This window comes from Serinus canaria, chromosome 1A, assembly GCF_022539315.1.
Source record: "Serinus canaria isolate serCan28SL12 chromosome 1A, serCan2020, whole genome shotgun sequence".
In the NCBI taxonomy this organism is placed as follows: Eukaryota; Metazoa; Chordata; class Aves; order Passeriformes; family Fringillidae; genus Serinus; species Serinus canaria.
This window is the reverse complement of record NC_066314.1, coordinates 45,629,734-45,648,399: the sequence shown is the minus strand read 5'-3', so window position 1 is coordinate 45,648,399 and position 18,666 is coordinate 45,629,734. Positions and strand designations below refer to the sequence as shown.

At 39.5% G+C, this 18,666-nt stretch overlaps 1 protein-coding gene across 4 annotated transcripts in view; it reads right to left on the bottom strand.

Annotated features, from left to right (window-relative positions):
- LOC103813633 (anoctamin-4) overlaps window positions 1–18,666 on the bottom strand; it is a 235,008-nt gene that overhangs the window by 209,429 nt on the left and 6,913 nt on the right. For 3 of the 4 annotated variants that reach the window (XM_050969710.1, XM_050969708.1, XM_050969707.1), the window contains exons 6-7: window positions 18,464–18,582; window positions 14,993–15,056 (exon numbers count right to left, since the gene is read on the bottom strand). In XM_050969710.1, coding sequence (XP_050825667.1) covers window positions 14,993–15,056; window positions 18,464–18,582 — 183 coding nt within the window. Of the gene's footprint in view, window positions 1–872; window positions 12,526–13,241; window positions 13,350–14,193; window positions 14,333–14,992; window positions 15,057–17,617; window positions 17,760–18,463; window positions 18,583–18,666 lie in introns of those variants that run through there. The other variant, XM_050969709.1, reaches the window with a different exon arrangement.

Genomic DNA, 18,666 nt, shown 5'->3' with positions numbered 1-18,666 from the left:
TGAGACTGCTTCCTGTGGAAGGAGAGAGTGTAAATAGCAGGTTTGGAAATAACTAAAATAAAACAACAAGAAAGACTTTTGCTCTGCTTACACACAGAAGGATCTATGTCACTAACAAAAGCCTTGATCTTGAGCTAGTTGGCTCAGACTGCTTATCTGTCAGATAACTTCAATTTGATTGAGAGCCCTTGCTGTGACTTTTCATGTTAGTACAATAAAATACACTGCTGTGGATGTCCACTTCATCAGAAGTGTGGTTGATAGGATGGATTTTTGTTTGATTGTCTGTTCAGCTACACAAGGTGAGGTAGGGCCACTGCAAATCACTGCTTTAGACATACCATAGCAGAGGGGCTGGGGAGAGTTGGATCATACTGCATGGGAAACAGATTTAATTCACAGCAACCATTTATATTTACACTAGGGACTGCAACATCATTAAAAATCCCCACTACAGAAAAAGCCCAGGAGAACAATGACTATAAACATCTTTCCTGAAAAACCTTGATGCAAGGCACTGAATGCCAAACTCTAGCAGAAAGCATTCAGAGTGGGGAACCTAGATGACTCAAGATGAGGAGTTATGAGTTGTAACAGCAGCGCACTATAAAATTTTAAGTAATTATTTTATTTAATTTTTTAAAAATACATATTAGTGACATATATTGGCATTTTAATGAAAAGACAAGTAGCTCAAGAAGAGACTGGCTTACTCCATTCTACAGCCTACACAGGAAGAATCTTTAAGCTTAACAGCTTCTCTTCCCGTCAATAAATGTCATAGTCCATCTGAAAAAAAAGTTAAATAAATCCTAAAAGCTTCAAGTTTTACTGTGGAAGTGGAGAATGAAAGATCAGACTTCACAACAGCATGAAGTTTACCCAGTCCTCTTTATTTAACCAGATTTTCATATCTGATAAGGAGAATTCTGTTCAGAAAACAGCTTTGTTGCAAGTGCTGACAAATGGATAACACAGAGTTTTCTACAGACCTTGACAAAAATAATTGAGAGCATCAATCATAATCTATTTGGAAAACCTCACTGTGTATTAGAGGCAAGTTATGAATGTCTCTTCCTATCTCAAACATTCAGTCAACAGGGGTAAAGACAGAGGTGCAGAGTGCCAGCTGCCTGAAATACATAACCTAATGTCATCATTCACCAAATGGGCCCTGTCCCAAGAGCCTTGGCACCCGAGGTCTCACCTTTGCCTGAAAGTGTGCATGCTCAGAGACAGAGGGGCTTTGAATTCCACAGCAGGGTTACCTTGTACAAGATACAAGTGACAGAAGTACAAGTTAAGACTTTGAAGAGAGACCTCTGCTCTGCAAGCAAAGCAGATTGAGTAAAGCCATCCCATTGTGCAGAGTAAAATAAATCCTCTCCTCAGCTCTGTAACTTTTACCATTTTCCTGTCTTGCACAGACTCCACAAAGCCCTCCAGAGTCTCTGTTGCCTCCAAAGGCCCAGCAGGCTGAGGTATGTCAGCCCCACCTTTGCAGATGCTGATGCTGGAATGTCAGGTAACCATGCTCCTCTGCAAGAGGAATACATGCAGTGGGCTCCAGCAGGTGCCACCCAGGTTTGTCAGAATAAAGTGAAGAATTTGATAGGTAGCAAATGGCAAAGCTTAGTTTTCATTGTCACTGGGTAATGTAGTCTTACTGAAAACTTCAATGAACTTTGAATGATTATTCTCCTTTTCTGAACTCACTCCTGACTTCAGCACATAGCTACACAAAGACCCCTCATAGCAGTCATCTTATTGCAAAGTTCCCATAGCTTCTCAGTGATTTCTCGTGGACAGCTCCTTGCAGCACTGACTCCAACTGTCTTCACCAGCAGCTAACCCACTCTTTTATAGCACTCATCCTCATGGGACACATCTGTGGCCTGTTAAGGGCAGGCCTGTTCTTAATCTTTGGTGATTGGCACAGCTGCAACTCCTCAGGGGTGAGATTGCCCTCTGCACTATCTTTATTTTCTTATATTCAACACCTCCCATACCTAATGTTTTTACTTCTCTTTCAAAACACATATTTCTGTCTTGCTATTTCATTCTTTAGCCCTTAATAACTGAGTCATGAGCAGTTTTCATTGTTAAAAAATCAAAGGTTTTTTTTCTAGTTCTTGGAATAGGATTATGAGAAAAAGAACATGTACAAAAATAGCTGCTTTCAATTTAAAAAACTCTCATTTGTTATTACTAAATTTCACTTGTGAATTGAATGGCAAGCATAGGTTTTTACTGCATTTCATGAGGCTGCTCATTAAGGTACATTTTTGCAACTACTTGGGTTTGAGCTTAACTTAAGGATGCCATTGGCCTGAGTACAGCTTGAAAATTCCTGCTGTATAGGAATAAAGCATGGAGAGAGCCTGAGGCTTGTTTCCTTCCAAAGAGCCTCTCAAACACCACTACATATCCAGCTCCTCTGAAAACATTGAACTCACTTTGCTTTGAGAGACATCACTACATCTCATGTTTGTCTTATACTTTTTGAACTGCAGAAATCTGTGAGGGCTCAGGCAATGTACAGCACATGCCCTTGAATTTTTATTAGTCTATGCAGAATCAGATTTTATAGAGAGCAGTACTTGTTGAGCTAAAACCAAATGCTTTATTGTCACAATACCACTTCATTGTTTTTAAAGACACTGCAGTATTTTCCAAAACACACATTCCTAATTTGGTTTTAAAAAACTCCTCTGTGTTTATCTGTGTGTCAAGGGAAAGGCAAACTAAGCCAAACACTACCATAATTCATTATCTACTAGAACATTTGGTGATGAGAATTTCCCAAGAAGAGCATTTGCAGAGAAGCAAAAAGCTGAGCTGAGAACAAGAGTGACCTCACCTGCAAATTTTGCTTCACAGAGATCTTACTGAAGCACCCAGCACTCCAAAGGTAACATCCTGTCATCCAACCCATGGCAGTCACCTAATCACCAGGTTGCTCTTGGTTAAAATTTCTTTATTTGTTGGATATAGATACAGCTTTTTAATCTTCCCAGTGTGTCAATGCTGCCTGTCCCATTATGTGGTTGAGGTGGTGGTAGATTGTGACTGGAGATCTGAGGGTGAAGAGGGAGAAGGCAAGGCCTGAACAATGCTGTTGTAGAAACTTCAACAAAGGTTTTTGAGACCATAGGTATGACTTCATGACTGCTTAATATAATTTCCTTATTGAGGGAGGGGAAAGCTTTTAATTTAGTAAAAGACCTAAATGAAGCTTATGTGCTTTTTTTTTAAAGCTTTATAAAACCCTCTCAGCCCAATTCTTGGAAAGTCAATCACAATGCCTTTTTGTGCAGTCACAGCAAGACTGACACTCTCTCACAAATTGTAGTTCTCTGGGCACACATTTCCAGTCAAATGTTCACAAGGAGTTTGTTGACCAAGTTTGTAGTGACTGGCTAAGATGAATAATAAAAAATGGTGGTGAAGCATCAGCTGTATGTTGTATGTAGTTAGTCTTTCTTCATAGTTCTCTTCCCTTCACCTTTGGCATTATACTGTTAGCTTACAGCCCAAACCCAGCTGAAAAACTCAAATACTGTTTGAATCTAGCTGTAACTTTCATTAGTAGAAGCCCCTATTTTTGCTTGAGTGGTGGTGACATGGAGTAGAATAGCTAAATTGGAATAGACCTATGTCACCACCATGTTCTATGAAAAATCCTTTCCTTAGGATTTTTCCTCCTGAGAAGCTTAGAGGCCTCAAAAATGACAACAAAACAAAATGTAAACAATGATTATCTGCTGCTGTGGAATGCACCAGGTGGGTCTGTGATTGGTCTCATCTGGTTGTTTCTAATTAATAGCCAATCACAGTCCACCTGTCCAGACCGTCTCGGTCAGAGACAAGCCTTTGTTATTCATTCCTTTTCTATTCTTAGCTAACCTTCTGATGAAATCCTTTCTTCTATTCTTTTAGTATAGCTTTAACATAATATATATCATAAAATAATAAATCAAGCCTTCTGAAACATGGAGTCAAGATTCTCATCTCTTCCCTCATCCTGGGACCCCTGCGAACACCGTCACAGACCTATGCCATTCATTTAGTCCAACAATACTTACAGTGTGGTCCAGAACTTGTGGAACAGAGAGACTTTTGGTTTCATTCATTACATTATTTGACACAAACGGTCAAATAATTTTGGAGGCAGATGTTGTAAGCTTAGGAAATGACAGAAATAAATTGGTCAGGGTTGCTTGTAGCTCCGAACTCAGATCCCTTACATGCATTTAAGGTTAGATGAGCTGTAAATTCCTGAAGATTGGTTCTGCATCCTTGGGAGAGGTAGATGGGGAACATGTTGAAGGAATACAGGAAAGCTGAATGATTTTGTCTTGCTTCAGGCAAAAAATTTCTGTCTCTAGGAACAAGTTTTATATGTCCTCTTTTTTCTTTCTGCCTCCCTGCATGATATTAGATAACTGAGATAAGCTCACTGCTTCACAAAGAGCTACTTTACTTTCTTGTTATATATGTCTGACTTGAGCCCATTACTCAATTTTGCAATGCTCCTAAGCACTCCCAAGATATAAAGCCAAGTCACCTGAAATTTCAAAGTTATTCAGTTCAGTATCTTCACTATCACACTAACTACTTTGAAGTGCAAGTTAATTGACTCAACTGAATGGATACTTTAATCTCAGTGACTTTCAGCCCTGATTTTCCTCGATTTTAAGGAGATAAGCCTCAAGAAACATTCAGGTGCTGGGATGAGATCCTGCTAATACCCATATGACAATGATCTGATGTCTTCAGCACAGGCTAGAAAATAAGGCAAGGGTTCACACACTGATGTAGAGAGAGACTCCCTGATAGTGAACTGCCTATGCAGGCAGGGCTGTCTCTTCTACAGGCTGAGTGAAACAGCATTCTGATGAAATCATAATTGATAATGGAAATGTGTGGCAAAATGATAAAATCATAGAATGGTTTGGGTTAGAAGACACCTTCAAGACCACCTAGCTCCAATGCCCCTGTCACAGGCAGGGACACCTTCCATTAGACCAGGTAGCTGAAAGCTCCATCCAGGCTGGCCTTGAACACTTCCACAGATGAGGCAACCACAACTTCTCTGAGCAACCCATGTCTCACCACTCATAGTGAAGAATTCCTTCCTAACATCCAATCTAAACCCTACCTTCTTTAATGTCATTAACCCTTATCCTATCACTCACTACATGCCCCCATAAAAAGCCCCTCTTCAGCTTTCCTGAAGGCCTCTTTTAGGTACTGAAAGCTGCAATGAACTCTCCCCAGAGCCTTCTCTCCTCCAGGCTGAACAACACCAACTCTCTGAGCCTGCCTTCATAGGAGAGGTGCTCAAGCCCTCTGATCATCTTCTTGGCCCTTCTTTGGACTTCCTCCAACAGGTTCATGTCCTTTTTTGCAGGGGCCCCAGAGCTGAGCACTCCAAGTGCTTCACACATGCTAGTGAAACAGTTGCACTTACCCAGCCGAATTACAGCTTTCTCTAAACTGTGAATGTTTGACTTCACAGACCTAATATGCTACTTTTACACACCCGTGTAAATGAACTGTGACTTGAGGAGCTGAGTCTTGGGGAAACTCATGGAGTTTTAAGAAGAAAATCACAAATAAACTTCTTAATATTTTTCATTAAGCAATTAAGCCCATCCATATTCTAGCAGATATTCTTATGGCCATTGTCATGTGCATCACCAAAAATTCTTCTTCATGGATATATTTGTAAATAATTTGACCTAGCACAGTATCCTACTACATCTAAGAGTGTTTTATACAATTATGTAGTCAGAAAAACCAAATCTACTGTGTTATACAGGAGCTTAATTCCAGGGCTATAGATGCAGACAAAAATATTTAGTTTGATTTTTAAATAAAGTCATTCTGCTGCTCTTTTCATTGGATGCAGCAATAAATAACATTAAGGTACTTCAAGGGTCAATGCTGCAATGTGTACACAATAGAAGCAATTTATTATAGTTTTATTTCACAGGTGTCTATAGAGCAGTGTGTTCAGCAAAAAGGAAAAAAAAGCTGTGAGGCAGCATATTGTTCATCAGGATGACACATCACAGTAATTATTTCTGCTCTTCTGGGAATATAGGTTCTGCTACAAGGCACTTTTTGTTACAGCAGCAGTGTTTCAGAAAAGTAAATAATAATAATGCTCATATAAAAGTTCAGCAAATTAGGAGATTCTCAACCTCAATTTCCACAATTACTTTTATTTTGAAATGCAAGAGGTAAAGTATATGATTTCACTGTAAAGATGCATGTAACTGACTTTAACATGGTTCTTATCAGGTGCCCTGTCTGAGTATTTTGACAAACGCTAATGTATTCCCCTTTTCCTGAGTGAATATCCTAACAGGGTGTTTGAGGATGCATGCAAGTTTGGCTTTGTTTAGTAGGACCTCAGCTTTGCACAGCACTTTCTGACTCAGCACTAAAGGCCAATTTTACATCAAAGTTCTGTGCTGCAATCTTACCTTCTAAAAACTCTTAGCACAACAAATCTGTCAATACTTTCTGCCTAGCTACATTCTTTGGAGAAATGGCCAGCTGCTCCCATCCTGTAAGGTTTTTCTTCCATCTGGAGCAAAATACTTCACACAAAATGCCTTAATAGCTTTGCTTTAGACATCAGTAGTCCTCCCCAAGCAGAAAGCTGTCCCCTGCTGGCACTCCCACCAGGTGACACACCTGAAAGTTAATTTCTCAGTTAATGGGGATTGCTGGCTAGCTAGATCTGAACTGTGAGCATATCTCATCCCTCAAATATTGTAATGCTTTATTTTTTATTAAAATGTCTGAAAGGTATAAGTGTTGAACTTATCTACATTTCAGACAATTTATTTTTCAAAACTTTTATTACAGAAGTGATCTTCAATTTTGACTTTTAAATAAAATAATGAAAAGGAAGTTTTCAAGAATGTACTTGCACAAAATGAAAGGGTCTTAGAGCATTAAATGTCTCTTGCATTACTTATTTCATGCCAAATCTGGATTTTGCTAGCTAAAGGTTTTATTTGAATCCAAGAGAAAAGTTTTGTCTGTGCGTTTCTAGAAAAATTAAGGGGTTTACATTGTCAGAGTAGTCTCTAGAAAATTAACAGACACCAGATGACACCATAGAACTCACTCACCTAACAAACAGATTTCATTTTCCCTGTAGGGAAAAAGAAAAGGAGCTGCTTAGTGCGATATTCTAAGTTATGGGTGCTTCAAGTTTTAGAAGAAAAACTGCCCTGAAATTTGCCATAGATAGATAGATAGATAGATATATAGATAGATATGATTAGGATATATAAAATAGGGTTAGGATACTTACCTGAGAAAATCTTGGACTGTCTTTGCATTTTATTGGTCAGCTACAACAGCATCTATTAGAAAAAAAAAGCTGCAACTAACACCTTTGCAGAGCCTGGTCCTGAAGGAACAAGGATGGTAGATGCCCCTTGCACATGCTAACTAGACACAGCTGAAGTGGAAGGGTAATTCTGTGTGATTAGGCACCAGCAACAAACTGCCAGCAACCAAAGACACTTTGGAACAGCAGACAAAGGCAGGGCTTAAAAGTTTTAATAAAATAGAATAGGGAAGGGGAAAAAAAAAGTTAATTAGGGGGTTCCAGTAAGAACACCCACCTCTCCACCCAACAAAACGAATTAAATTTCTGTCTGCAACAGACACAGAGATAGATCTTTTGTTGACAAGATATAAGCAGGGAAAATATGGCACACAGGTGCTTTATATTTCAAGTAGAGCTGCAAACACAACTTTCTGGTATATCTGAAACTACTTAGGCTCATTCTCAGATGAGGATGTGCCTTCCACACAATTAGTCACACTGATAAAAGGGTCAGAGGAAAAATGTCTTGAACTCCAAACCAAGCAATGGATTAGACACAGCTATTTATGCCAGAGATGGAATCTACTATTTATGTGGTGGTAGAGGGAAAACATGAGCCTTCTGAAATGCATTTTCTTTCCCTCCCTCCAAAAGGATGTCAGGAGAAGAAACATGTGTGCACACAAAAAGGTGCAGTGTATGTTTATTTTAAATAAGTACTCATACAGAGGACATCAATGGACAATCAGTCAGATTCTTGCTCCAAATTATCTTTCTCTCACAAAAGGTAATATAAACTGAAGATTAGACTTGCTATTTGGCAACAAACATTGCAAAAATAGTATGTATTTTCATTAGGAGGTACTTTGTTACACTTTATTCTTGGCTCACCTCATGTTACTTGACTAGGCAATGCAGCTGGCGACGACCATTTGCACAGAAGTTGGATCACACTCAAATACACTATTTTTATAATAAAACCAAACAAGTCTACCCATGTGTAACTTTAGATTAGCTGATGAAAGTTTCAACTGTAACCGTTTATACGTTTTTATTTCAATTTTGAACTTTTAAATTCAGTTTATTACATGACATCATATATCACAAAGATGAAGCCATTTGCTTCATTTTCCCTGCAGTTCAGAAAGGCAGATGTTGAAGTTGCCTTACACCAAGATCCAAGAGCCTCAGTGTTTAAATTGATGCTAAGAACTTTGTAAATGGTTTAAAAGGTGCTATGGGTTGACCCCACTCAGCAGCCAAGTGCCTGTGCACACCCATCAGTCCCCTTATCTCTCCTCCGCCCCCAGCAAGATAAGGAGAGAGGAGCAGCAAAAGCAAACTCACTGGCTGGGATGAAGAGTTTAATGAATGAAGATATGAAAAGTAAACCACCAAGTGATGCAAAAGCAATCCTTCCCTACTCCCACAGACAGACTGATGGCCAGCCAGCTGGCAAACAATCACCTTAGAAGCCACACAACCTGCACGCCCTTCTTTCTCTACCTCTTCCTTCTTTTTATTGTTGAGGTGATGCTTTATGATATGGACTAGCCCTTTGGCCAGTTCCCAGCCATCTCACTCCCAATCTCCTGCCTACTCATTGTGGGGGCAGAGCAGGAAAAACAAAGACTTGACCCTGGAAGGGTTGTTCAGCAACAGCCCAAACAACAGCATGTTATCAACATGGGCTTAGATTTTAAATCTAAGTCACAGCCCCATATGGGATGCTATGAAGAAAGTTAACTCCATCTCTTCCAGACCCATTACAGAAAGAAAACCCCAAGAAGTCAACTATTAATCTGCATGTAGCACATGTAACTCACCATCTGGAAGCCCAAAAATAAAAAGCAAGTCATCTACTGCAAAACGCTTTCAGCATATGAAACCAGGTGCCAGATTTATCAAACCTGACAGGAAACCACTATAGTCAATACTCTGCCTAACACTGTAGCAGTGGCTTTGACCAGTGTACATATAAAACAAGCAAGCCCAAGGCCTTCCCCAAACATCCAACTTTGTAGGGGATCCTGTGGGACTTGTGTCCATGTTATCAAAACAGATCTGTTTTCCTCCTAGAGTTTGGATACTGGCATCTACTGCTTACTCCCAGCAGGTTGTGAGCAGTATTGTACAGTAGATATGCATAAATAGAATCATAAATTAAATAAAATAAGCTAACAAGGTGCTCAGAAAAGCAGCTCTATGACTCTGCCATATTGCATGAGAACTCAGTTTATGATGTTTGCTTACTCTAGTTCTAGAAAAAAAAAACAACAAAAAAAGCCTAAAATAAAACCCCTTAACAACAGAAACTACATATTCCATGGAACTCTGCTCCTTTAAAAAGACTTCCCAGTTCCACCATCCAGGAGCCTTTATGGCAGTGACATCCACTCTTGCCCATAAATAGACTGGGGGGCAGAAGTAATAGAATGGAGGGCAGAAGTGATGGCCTGTGGAAACCATCAGTGTGTCTTCAAAGACCTTCAGAGCTCCTCAGAGTCTGGAGGGACAACTGTTCATAAACCCCAAAATAACCCAAACAGCACTACTCCCAAAGACAGTAGTTTTCCATCTCCCATGAAGCTCACTTCTCAAGGGTAAAGGTGTTGAGCACCAAAGATGTTTAACTCACTGAAAGACTTCAGGAGATGGGTGTAAACAGTGCATAGCTTTCTGGCACTTTAAGATGTTTAAAGTCAAATGAAGACTATATTCCTCTTTGAGAAACTATTTCTCACCTCCAGAGAGTGATAGAGGAGAGACAGGAAAGAGGTCTCCACAAATAAAACAAGAAAGGCCACTGCAGAATAGAGTGCCAACAAAAATTAACCCGTAGCACTAAGAAAAGTATTTGGCATCTCAGTCTTCCATGCAAAGGCCACTGTGCAGTAAAGCTCTGCAGTAAAGCTCTGCTAGAACAGGCCAGTGCTTGCAGCTCAGTGTTGCTGCAGCAGGAGCTGTTTTGGGGCTCCAGCCCAGGAGTAGGAACTGCTGGGGGGCTCCAGCCCAGGGGCAAGTGTCTTCCCTAAAACTAGAAACATCCCTCCATACAGCAAGAGCTTTCTAGGAAAGCTAGTCAGATTTGAACATGGACTAAGCAAGTTATCTGCCCTGGGTTTTAAAGGTAGTATTGCTCACTGGAGAGTTCTGATCGGAATTTAAGAGGCTAAGGCACAATGAAAGTAAGCAATAAAGGCCATGATTATTGGTGTCCAGTTTAAAACAAACCAAGCTCCACTTCCAAGTGAGCTGAATCTACTTTAAGGCTTTTGGGGGGGCACAATGAACACTGATAACAGCATCTGTCAAATCTAAACAGGACTAGAAAATTCTTCTCTTTCCAAAACATGTGACCCAGATTTGGGTTCTGGGATACCAGTGAAAAAACCAGTTTTGTTTGAGGTATTAGAAATTTTACAGCTTGTGCACAGCTCTGTTGCTTGCCACACACCTCAATGCAGCTGTGCCAGAACCACCAGAGTTCTGCTGCAAAAGCATCAGCCTTAATTCCCCTTTCCTCTCCCACACTTTTTTGCAGCAGACCAAGGATATTTGCCATTCCACAGTGCCATGCAGCAAGTAAGCTCACTTCTAAACATATCCAAATAGAAGTTTCTAAACCACAAAATAAACACAGTTCTTACAGTAAGTTAGGCAGCAAAAGGCAGGTTATACCTAATATTTCATATTAAATGTAGTGTTATTTAGCTTTTTTCCTTGTCCTCAGTGTAGCAGTTACAAGAGGCCCTTTTAAACAAAACAGAGACTTCCACAGAAAGTAACAAATTAGTTTACTTTCTGGGCTTTTTAGTCCCTGTCATAACAAAATAGTGATCATCTTGCCTGCTCTTCATAAGAGGAACTTTTGATGCACCAGGTGTTCCTTTGTTATATGCCTGCTCCTTAGGCAGTGGCTTCTTGGCTGCTGGGGCCAAGCTTTTGTTTGTTTGCAAGTTTTTGGTTGAATGCTGACCTTTTGTGGAAGGCTGTGCTGGCTTTTTGGTCACTGCTGCTTTGGCTGAAGTTTGAGGGAGCCGTACAACAGACAAAGGTGTGCGTTCAGCAGGTTTGGATAAAGAGGGTCCATCCTGAGGGGGATTACTGGCATTTGGCTGCTTTCTGCCAGCTGATGACACATTTTTGCTTGTAGGTAACAATGGAGGTGGTGAATTAGATGCTTTGCTAATGGCAAGGGAAGGTGCAGAAGCAGAAAGTTTTAGCAGGGAAGCAGTTTTCAAGTTCCTTGCTAGGTGAGAAGTTGTTTGTGGGGCTCTCCGAGGATGCTGAGACCCAGCACCTGAGATCTGAATATCATTTTCAGGAGGTTTTGCAAGGAGTTGCTGAGAATGTGCAAACTTGGCAACGGAGTGCAGATTTGTAACCGGCAGCCGAGTAGCCCTGGGAGTGGCTGAATTCACCTTGGTTTTAGTGACAGATACAGGTCTGCATTTAGCAGGGACACACTTCTGTTTTGAAGTAGGTGTTCCAGCTGTCTCAGACAAGAGAGATGGTTGTTTTTTAGAGGGTGAGGGGGCACGATGGAGTGCTGGTGCTGGGGAGCCCCGAGGCAGGGCAAATTTCACTTTGGAAGCATCGGGGGACCGAATACGTTTGCGCAACGTTTCAGAAGAAACAGGAGCTGTTCTTGTTCCTGCACGTGAAGAACTTTTGCTTCCAGGCTGTGAAGGAGCAGAAGCTGGTGAGCTGCATGCAGGAGACTCCAGTTTCTTTGAGGTGCCAGCTAATGGTTTGAAAGGAGACTGCACACCTGTTGCTGAGGACCCTTGTAATTTGGACCTGACCGTGGATGACTTGGCAGTGGAAGATGGGGTCACTGCTGGTGATGCCAGGGCAGGGGACTGAGGACGTTTAGCTAAAGCCTTCTTGGCACTGGCACCAAGACGTAAAGCAGGAGCAGGAGGTTTTGATGGCTGCTTTTGAAACATATTGACAGCTGAAATAGGATTCATAAGAGGAGGCTCCTGATTTCTAGCTGACAAGCTGGGGACACTGTCACTGGTGACCCCTTTCTGAAATGCCAGGATTTTTTGTTCCAGAGTGGCAAACTGAAGCACTCGGCATGGATCATATTTCAGCAGAAAACCTTGAAGAGTGTCCCAGCCTCCACCAACACGCACCATCACATGCTTGCCATGTAACATCTGAGAATGGGGAAGAGGGGGTGGGAGCAGAAGAACAACAGAAATTCTGATCTTGTTTTACTTTTCTTCATCTTACATTGCCACCTATTGAAATTGACTAAAAATAGCACTTCCTTTCTTACAGAGAAACATTTTAAAATAGAACTTATGTTATAAACAAGGTTTTTGCTTCCCAATTATTTTATTAGATAGCTCCTCCTGCACAGGTAGTAATTCTGCGTCAGGAAATAATGGAAACATCTTTACAGAAGACATTTTAACCATTCTGTAAGAATCTTTGCTTTGTATACAGAGTTCTAGGCATGGGTTTAATTTAAAATATGTCCTTGCAATACAAGCTCTCATGATTGCTGACAAGAGCACTCAACAACTCCGCAAATTATAAACTACAAGAATCTAGGTTTTGAACAAGCAACATTCTCAGGATATTCTATGGCATTATCTTTATTTATGCTGCAAGTCATTACTGAAATTTTAGAGACACCACAGAGAAACATTATCTTAGTTTAGTGTGGTTGTAAAATCTATGTTTGTGGATCAAAGATCTAAAGAATGGAGTAATTTCACCTATTTAGAATAAGGGATTTAATGTCAAGTTGTGCCAACCTAAATAATTCCGTAATTCTAAAACAACTCCATAAAAAATGAGGTATTTCACTTAAAAGCATTTCTCTCCCCAAAATAAATATAAATTGGAGCTCTAAAAAACTACTTACTCGTATGAAGAGTATTTTATCTCCCAGCCTATAACGTCCCTCTGACAAGTATTCAATTGAAAATCTATGGGAACAACTGCAGGGAGGATCTTCTGCTATATGTTTTACCTAGTTATTAAATGGAAAGTATTTGTTAGTATTTTGACAGAAGCACAAGTTTAACCATCTATTGAGTTTATCTTCTGTTAAGATGGAAGACCCAAGAAGGAAACAACTGAAAAAAGGGGAAAGGGAGTCCCCAAATAAATTCTGGGTTAGAGAAGATCTGCCTCTAAGAGCCACTTAGAAAAGCAACAAATTGGAAGGCTGAGATTATTGCCAAGAAGGAGAAATAGCGAGTTTTCAGAGAAAGTAAGGACCTGGTGGCTGACATTCCCAAAGAAACAAAATTTTTACATTACAACCCAGAGGACCTTTAAAACAAATGAATTTTTAAGCAGAATAGGAAAATTGTTCATCATTTCCTCTGGACCAGTTTACAAGCTGTACAAATCATTTCCTTTTCTGGATACATATTAATTTCCAATTGGTACAGCTACAGAGGTTTGATTTAAAAATCTTCTTTCAAAAGACTTTCATCAAAGCCTACTTCAACATCTGATGAAGTTTTAAGAAAAGATCAAATTAAAGGGCAACATTCATTGTAGTCATAGAATATTGACACCAGAAAAACTGAATGAGAGCATTTCTTATACTCTAAGAAGCAAGGAAAAGGAAGAGGGGAAATGACATCAATGTAGGTTCTATGCACTCCAAACCATATAGAACAACATTTTAGTTACATTTTCAAAACAAAACAAAAAAAAATGATGAAAAGAAGCGCATAGCCTTCTGTTTGAGGAGGCTCACATATTAGATGAAAACCAGCCTGTCCTTACTGAGACAGATCACAAAAGTTCATAGCTAAGAGATTAATTTTAAGTCCATATCACACTAAGCCAGGAGCACTTACTGCCTCGTGTAGCTCCCCAGGGTGACAACATGACTTTGGTGTGCTAAGAGGTGATGGTGGCCCAGAGGTCATAAGCAGGGTTTCTTCTAGCTCAATTTCCTTCTCTAGTTTTACAAGTACAGGAGGTTCAACTCCATACCTCAAATACCAAAGTAGAGTATTTAGTTACTTTTTTACTAAAGAAAACAAAAAGAAACTGATGATAACAAACTTGCAAAATTATAAGTGGCTTGACTGACAAGGACACCTGAATCAATCAGAAGAGTAATTTCCTTAATAATCCAAAGAGAAGGAGCATCTCTGAGTTTCTAGCAGAAGCCCTTCCTAAGGTAGCCTTGGTGTTACCAGAGGATGCAGTAAAAAAACTACACAGTTGAGGTCCCATCCAATTTAGATAGACTATCTTAAAGCTTCCAGCTCTGCACTAGAAATAAATTGTTGATACTTAGATAATAAAGAGATACCTTCCAAAAAATCTGAAAAATTGAAACCCTTAAAATTATATTTAATGCTCAGTGAGTTCTTCCAAGAGGTACACATTATCTATAAGATGAATGTATAACTTAAACACGCAGCTATAGAAACCAGCATGGAACAGCACCTCTCCAAGGAAAGAGTCCAATAAATATTTGAAAAAAACATTCATATTGTATGATGGTCCTAGAAAAGCTACTCATTACTTTTTGCACAGAATTATCATCACTTGACAGCTGCAAATAATGTCCTAACTTTGTCTTAGCTTTTACTTAGTAGGATGGGCCTTTCAATTTCTTGTTGGGAGCATGTGTGGATCACCTACCCGGATACAATGCGCCCAATTTCCAGCAGACAAAGATATACTTGTCTTGGATCCTTGTGCAACACTAAAAGGAAAGAGAATAAAGAGGAGTTACAGCTCATATTTATTGCAGGAGGCCTATGCAATTAGGTACAGCCAAGAGAAGGGAGGATGAGGCATCCATGACTATAAATTCCCCGTCATCCTACCCAGAGGCAAGGTACATTACCATTGATGAAGCACTACATGCTTTACAACTCTAATTTTCTATTCCATAAAATCTTGAAATCCATTCTAGCACTCATGAAACCACTCTTCCTCCTAAGAAAAATATGTTTTATAATCTTCTTTCTTGATGAGAACAGGAAAGAAAGAGACACGAACGCTTCCCATTCCCTACTGTGATACTTCGTGCCGCAGTATCACAGTCTTAAAGATGGAGAGCACTGAACAATGACAAAAAGGAAAATACACCCATCTGTTCATGCTCATGCCTACAGACACAGCTAGGTGCATGCACTCTGGAGGTTACAATCCACAGGAGGATACCCTGCAATGACCCCAGCTGACAAGTGGATGGCTACACAGCCAGGCAGCCTGAGTGGTTTCAAACTTCAGCTGGGAAAGAACAATCTGGGTGACTGTTACCAGTTCAGTAAGCAACAGATCTTTTCTTATCACTGCTTCAAAAGTTCCAGCTATATATTTACAGATGAAATCCAACATCCTTCTGATATCAATTTGCTATTTGAAATGTCTTTGCTTTAAAAGTGTTTCCTAAAGTATAATCCAAATATGAAGTCAGACTTTCTGATGATGTTTACATCATCGACTCCAGTTTCTAAGTCTGCTTTTTAAAAGATCTGATTATGAAGGGTAAATCTAGAATAGAAAGTTGACAAAGCCATAATCTAAAAGCTACTTTTAGAGGCCAGTAATCTTTTTTAGTGTATGTGCATGTGTGTATTTGCCAGCTGTAACAAAAGTGTTTTAATTTACTTGAGTCCAAAAGGGAAAAATCCAAATATATCCCTAGCAAAGATCAAGACATTTGTTTCGGCTTGACGTCAAAGGGCATCCCACAATGGCTACTCTTCCTTTCTGCTGTCTCAGGAGCCTCTTGATTTATTTCCTTCCCAGTCATCTATACTTTCCAGGAGGTGCTGCTATATGTCCCTGATGGGAAAAAGACAATTGTCAACTTATCCTTTTTCCTTCATGAAGAATGGCTTGAAAGTCTGATGAAAAACATCAGTGGAAAGAATGTTTCATCTAGGAGGCTGCAAGTCTGCTCATTTCAACTGCCAAAAAGGCTCACAGAAGATATTTATGCCACAAACCAAGCTTGTGTCAAGAGTTACAGACTTCAAAACACTTCTTTGCAATGAGTGAAAGCCACAGCACTAGGAAATCATGTCTGCTTATCACAGGGAAGCTAAACAGGTTCTAGTTACCTGTCCACTTACAGGAACTAACATGTTTAAGCAATACAATTCATACAAGGAACTAATAAAAAAAATTAAAATATTCTTGTAACTCAGTTCTACTCTGTATTTCCTGGCACTGAAAAAAGATACACTCACTAGTTAATCAAAATGAAACATGTAAATGATGGAGTTTTCTCAACTGTTTTTAAAGATGACTTATCCAGTAGAGATGCATGGGCAGTCCAGCCAGTATGTAAATAGAATTTAATTAGCATTAATTCTAATTAACAGCATTAATGGAACAAAGACTTCAAAATACAGTAAATATTATGAAATTTCATACGATTACTGAAAACAAAAGATAGTTTTCAATTTTTTGCTAGTCTGCTGACAGCCAGATATTTTGCTTACCAAAATAAAAAAAGCCAAACAACAAAAAACAGAATTTGGCTTGCCACAGAAAGTTTTGTATTAATTTTTACTGACATAATAGCTGGTAGAAAAGCATTTCCTTATTTATTATGTGATGAAAGTACAATCCTCCTAACTAGCAGTCAAAAAGATTTTATTCCATCATACCAGTCTAGAAGATGCTGTACAGCACCAGTTGTGCACTGGGCAGGCATACTCATAGTTGGTAATATTTATTTTTTATAACTATCTTATAAATGGGAAAATACAAATGGTTTAGAGTAATGTTGTGTCCTGAAGTAAATGTTAATTACCAACAGGCTGTTGCCACTTCAGACACAATGCCCTGATGTCATTACCAAATTCAAGCATCTTGAATGTATTATTCTGAGGGATTTTTGCAAGAAGAATGAGCTGTAACACCAAATAAAGGATCTTATTGTGAGTTGACTCCATGGCCTTGTGGTCTTCCCACACACAGAAAGTGAAACCACAGTTTTCTCCTGTTTCTCAGTGGCTCTTTTTACTGAAGGAAAACACGGCATTTTGTTGCACAGCTCTCAGTCCCCATTTCATCCCACACAGTAACTTTCAGAAGTTTGGAAAAGCATCCAAACTTAAAGTTATATTAGTCATTGAACTGATTTTTCAATGCTTGTATCTGGACACTGCCTTAAAATAAATAAGAGCTTGCACGACACATGCAGAGTCAAGAGAAAAAGTTCAAAAGTCTGTAACAAGGCATCTCCCTGACCAGGTAGTGATTCACACAGAGATCAAAGCAAGTCTTACAAAAAGAGAAAGCTACCTAAGCCTTCAGATTCAAAGAGGTATGTCTCATCAACTCCAATGGCTCTACACCAGTTAAGAAAGTTGGCTGTATTATCTCTGGCAAAAAAAGATCCTGATGGAGCATCCTTCTTACATGGAATTTTTCTCATAGGAAAATTCTGGCAAGGGAAGAAAACAAAAAGTACATTGTACACATCAACATTGCCAACAGATTTCAAAGCATATTTGCAAAGGAAAATACACCCTAAATTCAGAGTAGAGAAACAGTTGTAACTATTTTGTGTTCACCTCACTATGTATTCCATGAAAAAAGCTACACTAATACAGAAGGCATTCTACTTTATCACTGTGAATGGTCACTGAGTGAACAGTCTTTAGTTCTGCAGCCTTTGTACTCAAAGTAACAGAGACTTGCTTGAGATTCCCATTTCAACTAAGCACTGCCTCTCAATGGAAATACTGAAGCCCATCTGCAGGTCTGGATACTTTTATGGCTGACCTGTACACCTGAGTTCAGACACCATTTTCTGGCATAAAACGCAGCACCAAGTGCCAATGGATATCTCAGTAACAACCCACACTGGTGTCAGGGGTACAAACTACAGACTTGGACGCGATCTTGGTCTGGCAAGATTTCTACTGAAATCAAACCAAAAACCCAGTAAAGACCTTAGAATGTGATTAACAAAGCAAGCAGTTTATTGGATGAGTTTATCCGTCTATAACGCCACTTTGTTGTTAATCAGTCTCTGGATACACAGCATACAAAACACTTCTTTGGGAAGCCTCACTCACCTGCTTTCCCTGTAACTACTACTTGAACTTTAGGACTTTGTATTTAAAAAATCATTAAACAACTCACCCTTAAGTTATTTGTGCTACAACATTCTTTAACTGTGTTTTGAAGAACATCAATCAATTGGCAAAGCAGTACTCCATTATCAAGTTCTTCTAGCAGTTGTTCTGCTTTGACTTCCATTCCTTTATGAAAAAAAAAAGGTCAATATTAAAGTTACTCCACAGAAGGTAAAGAAGTTTCATATGAACTTAAAGGCAACTGAAACA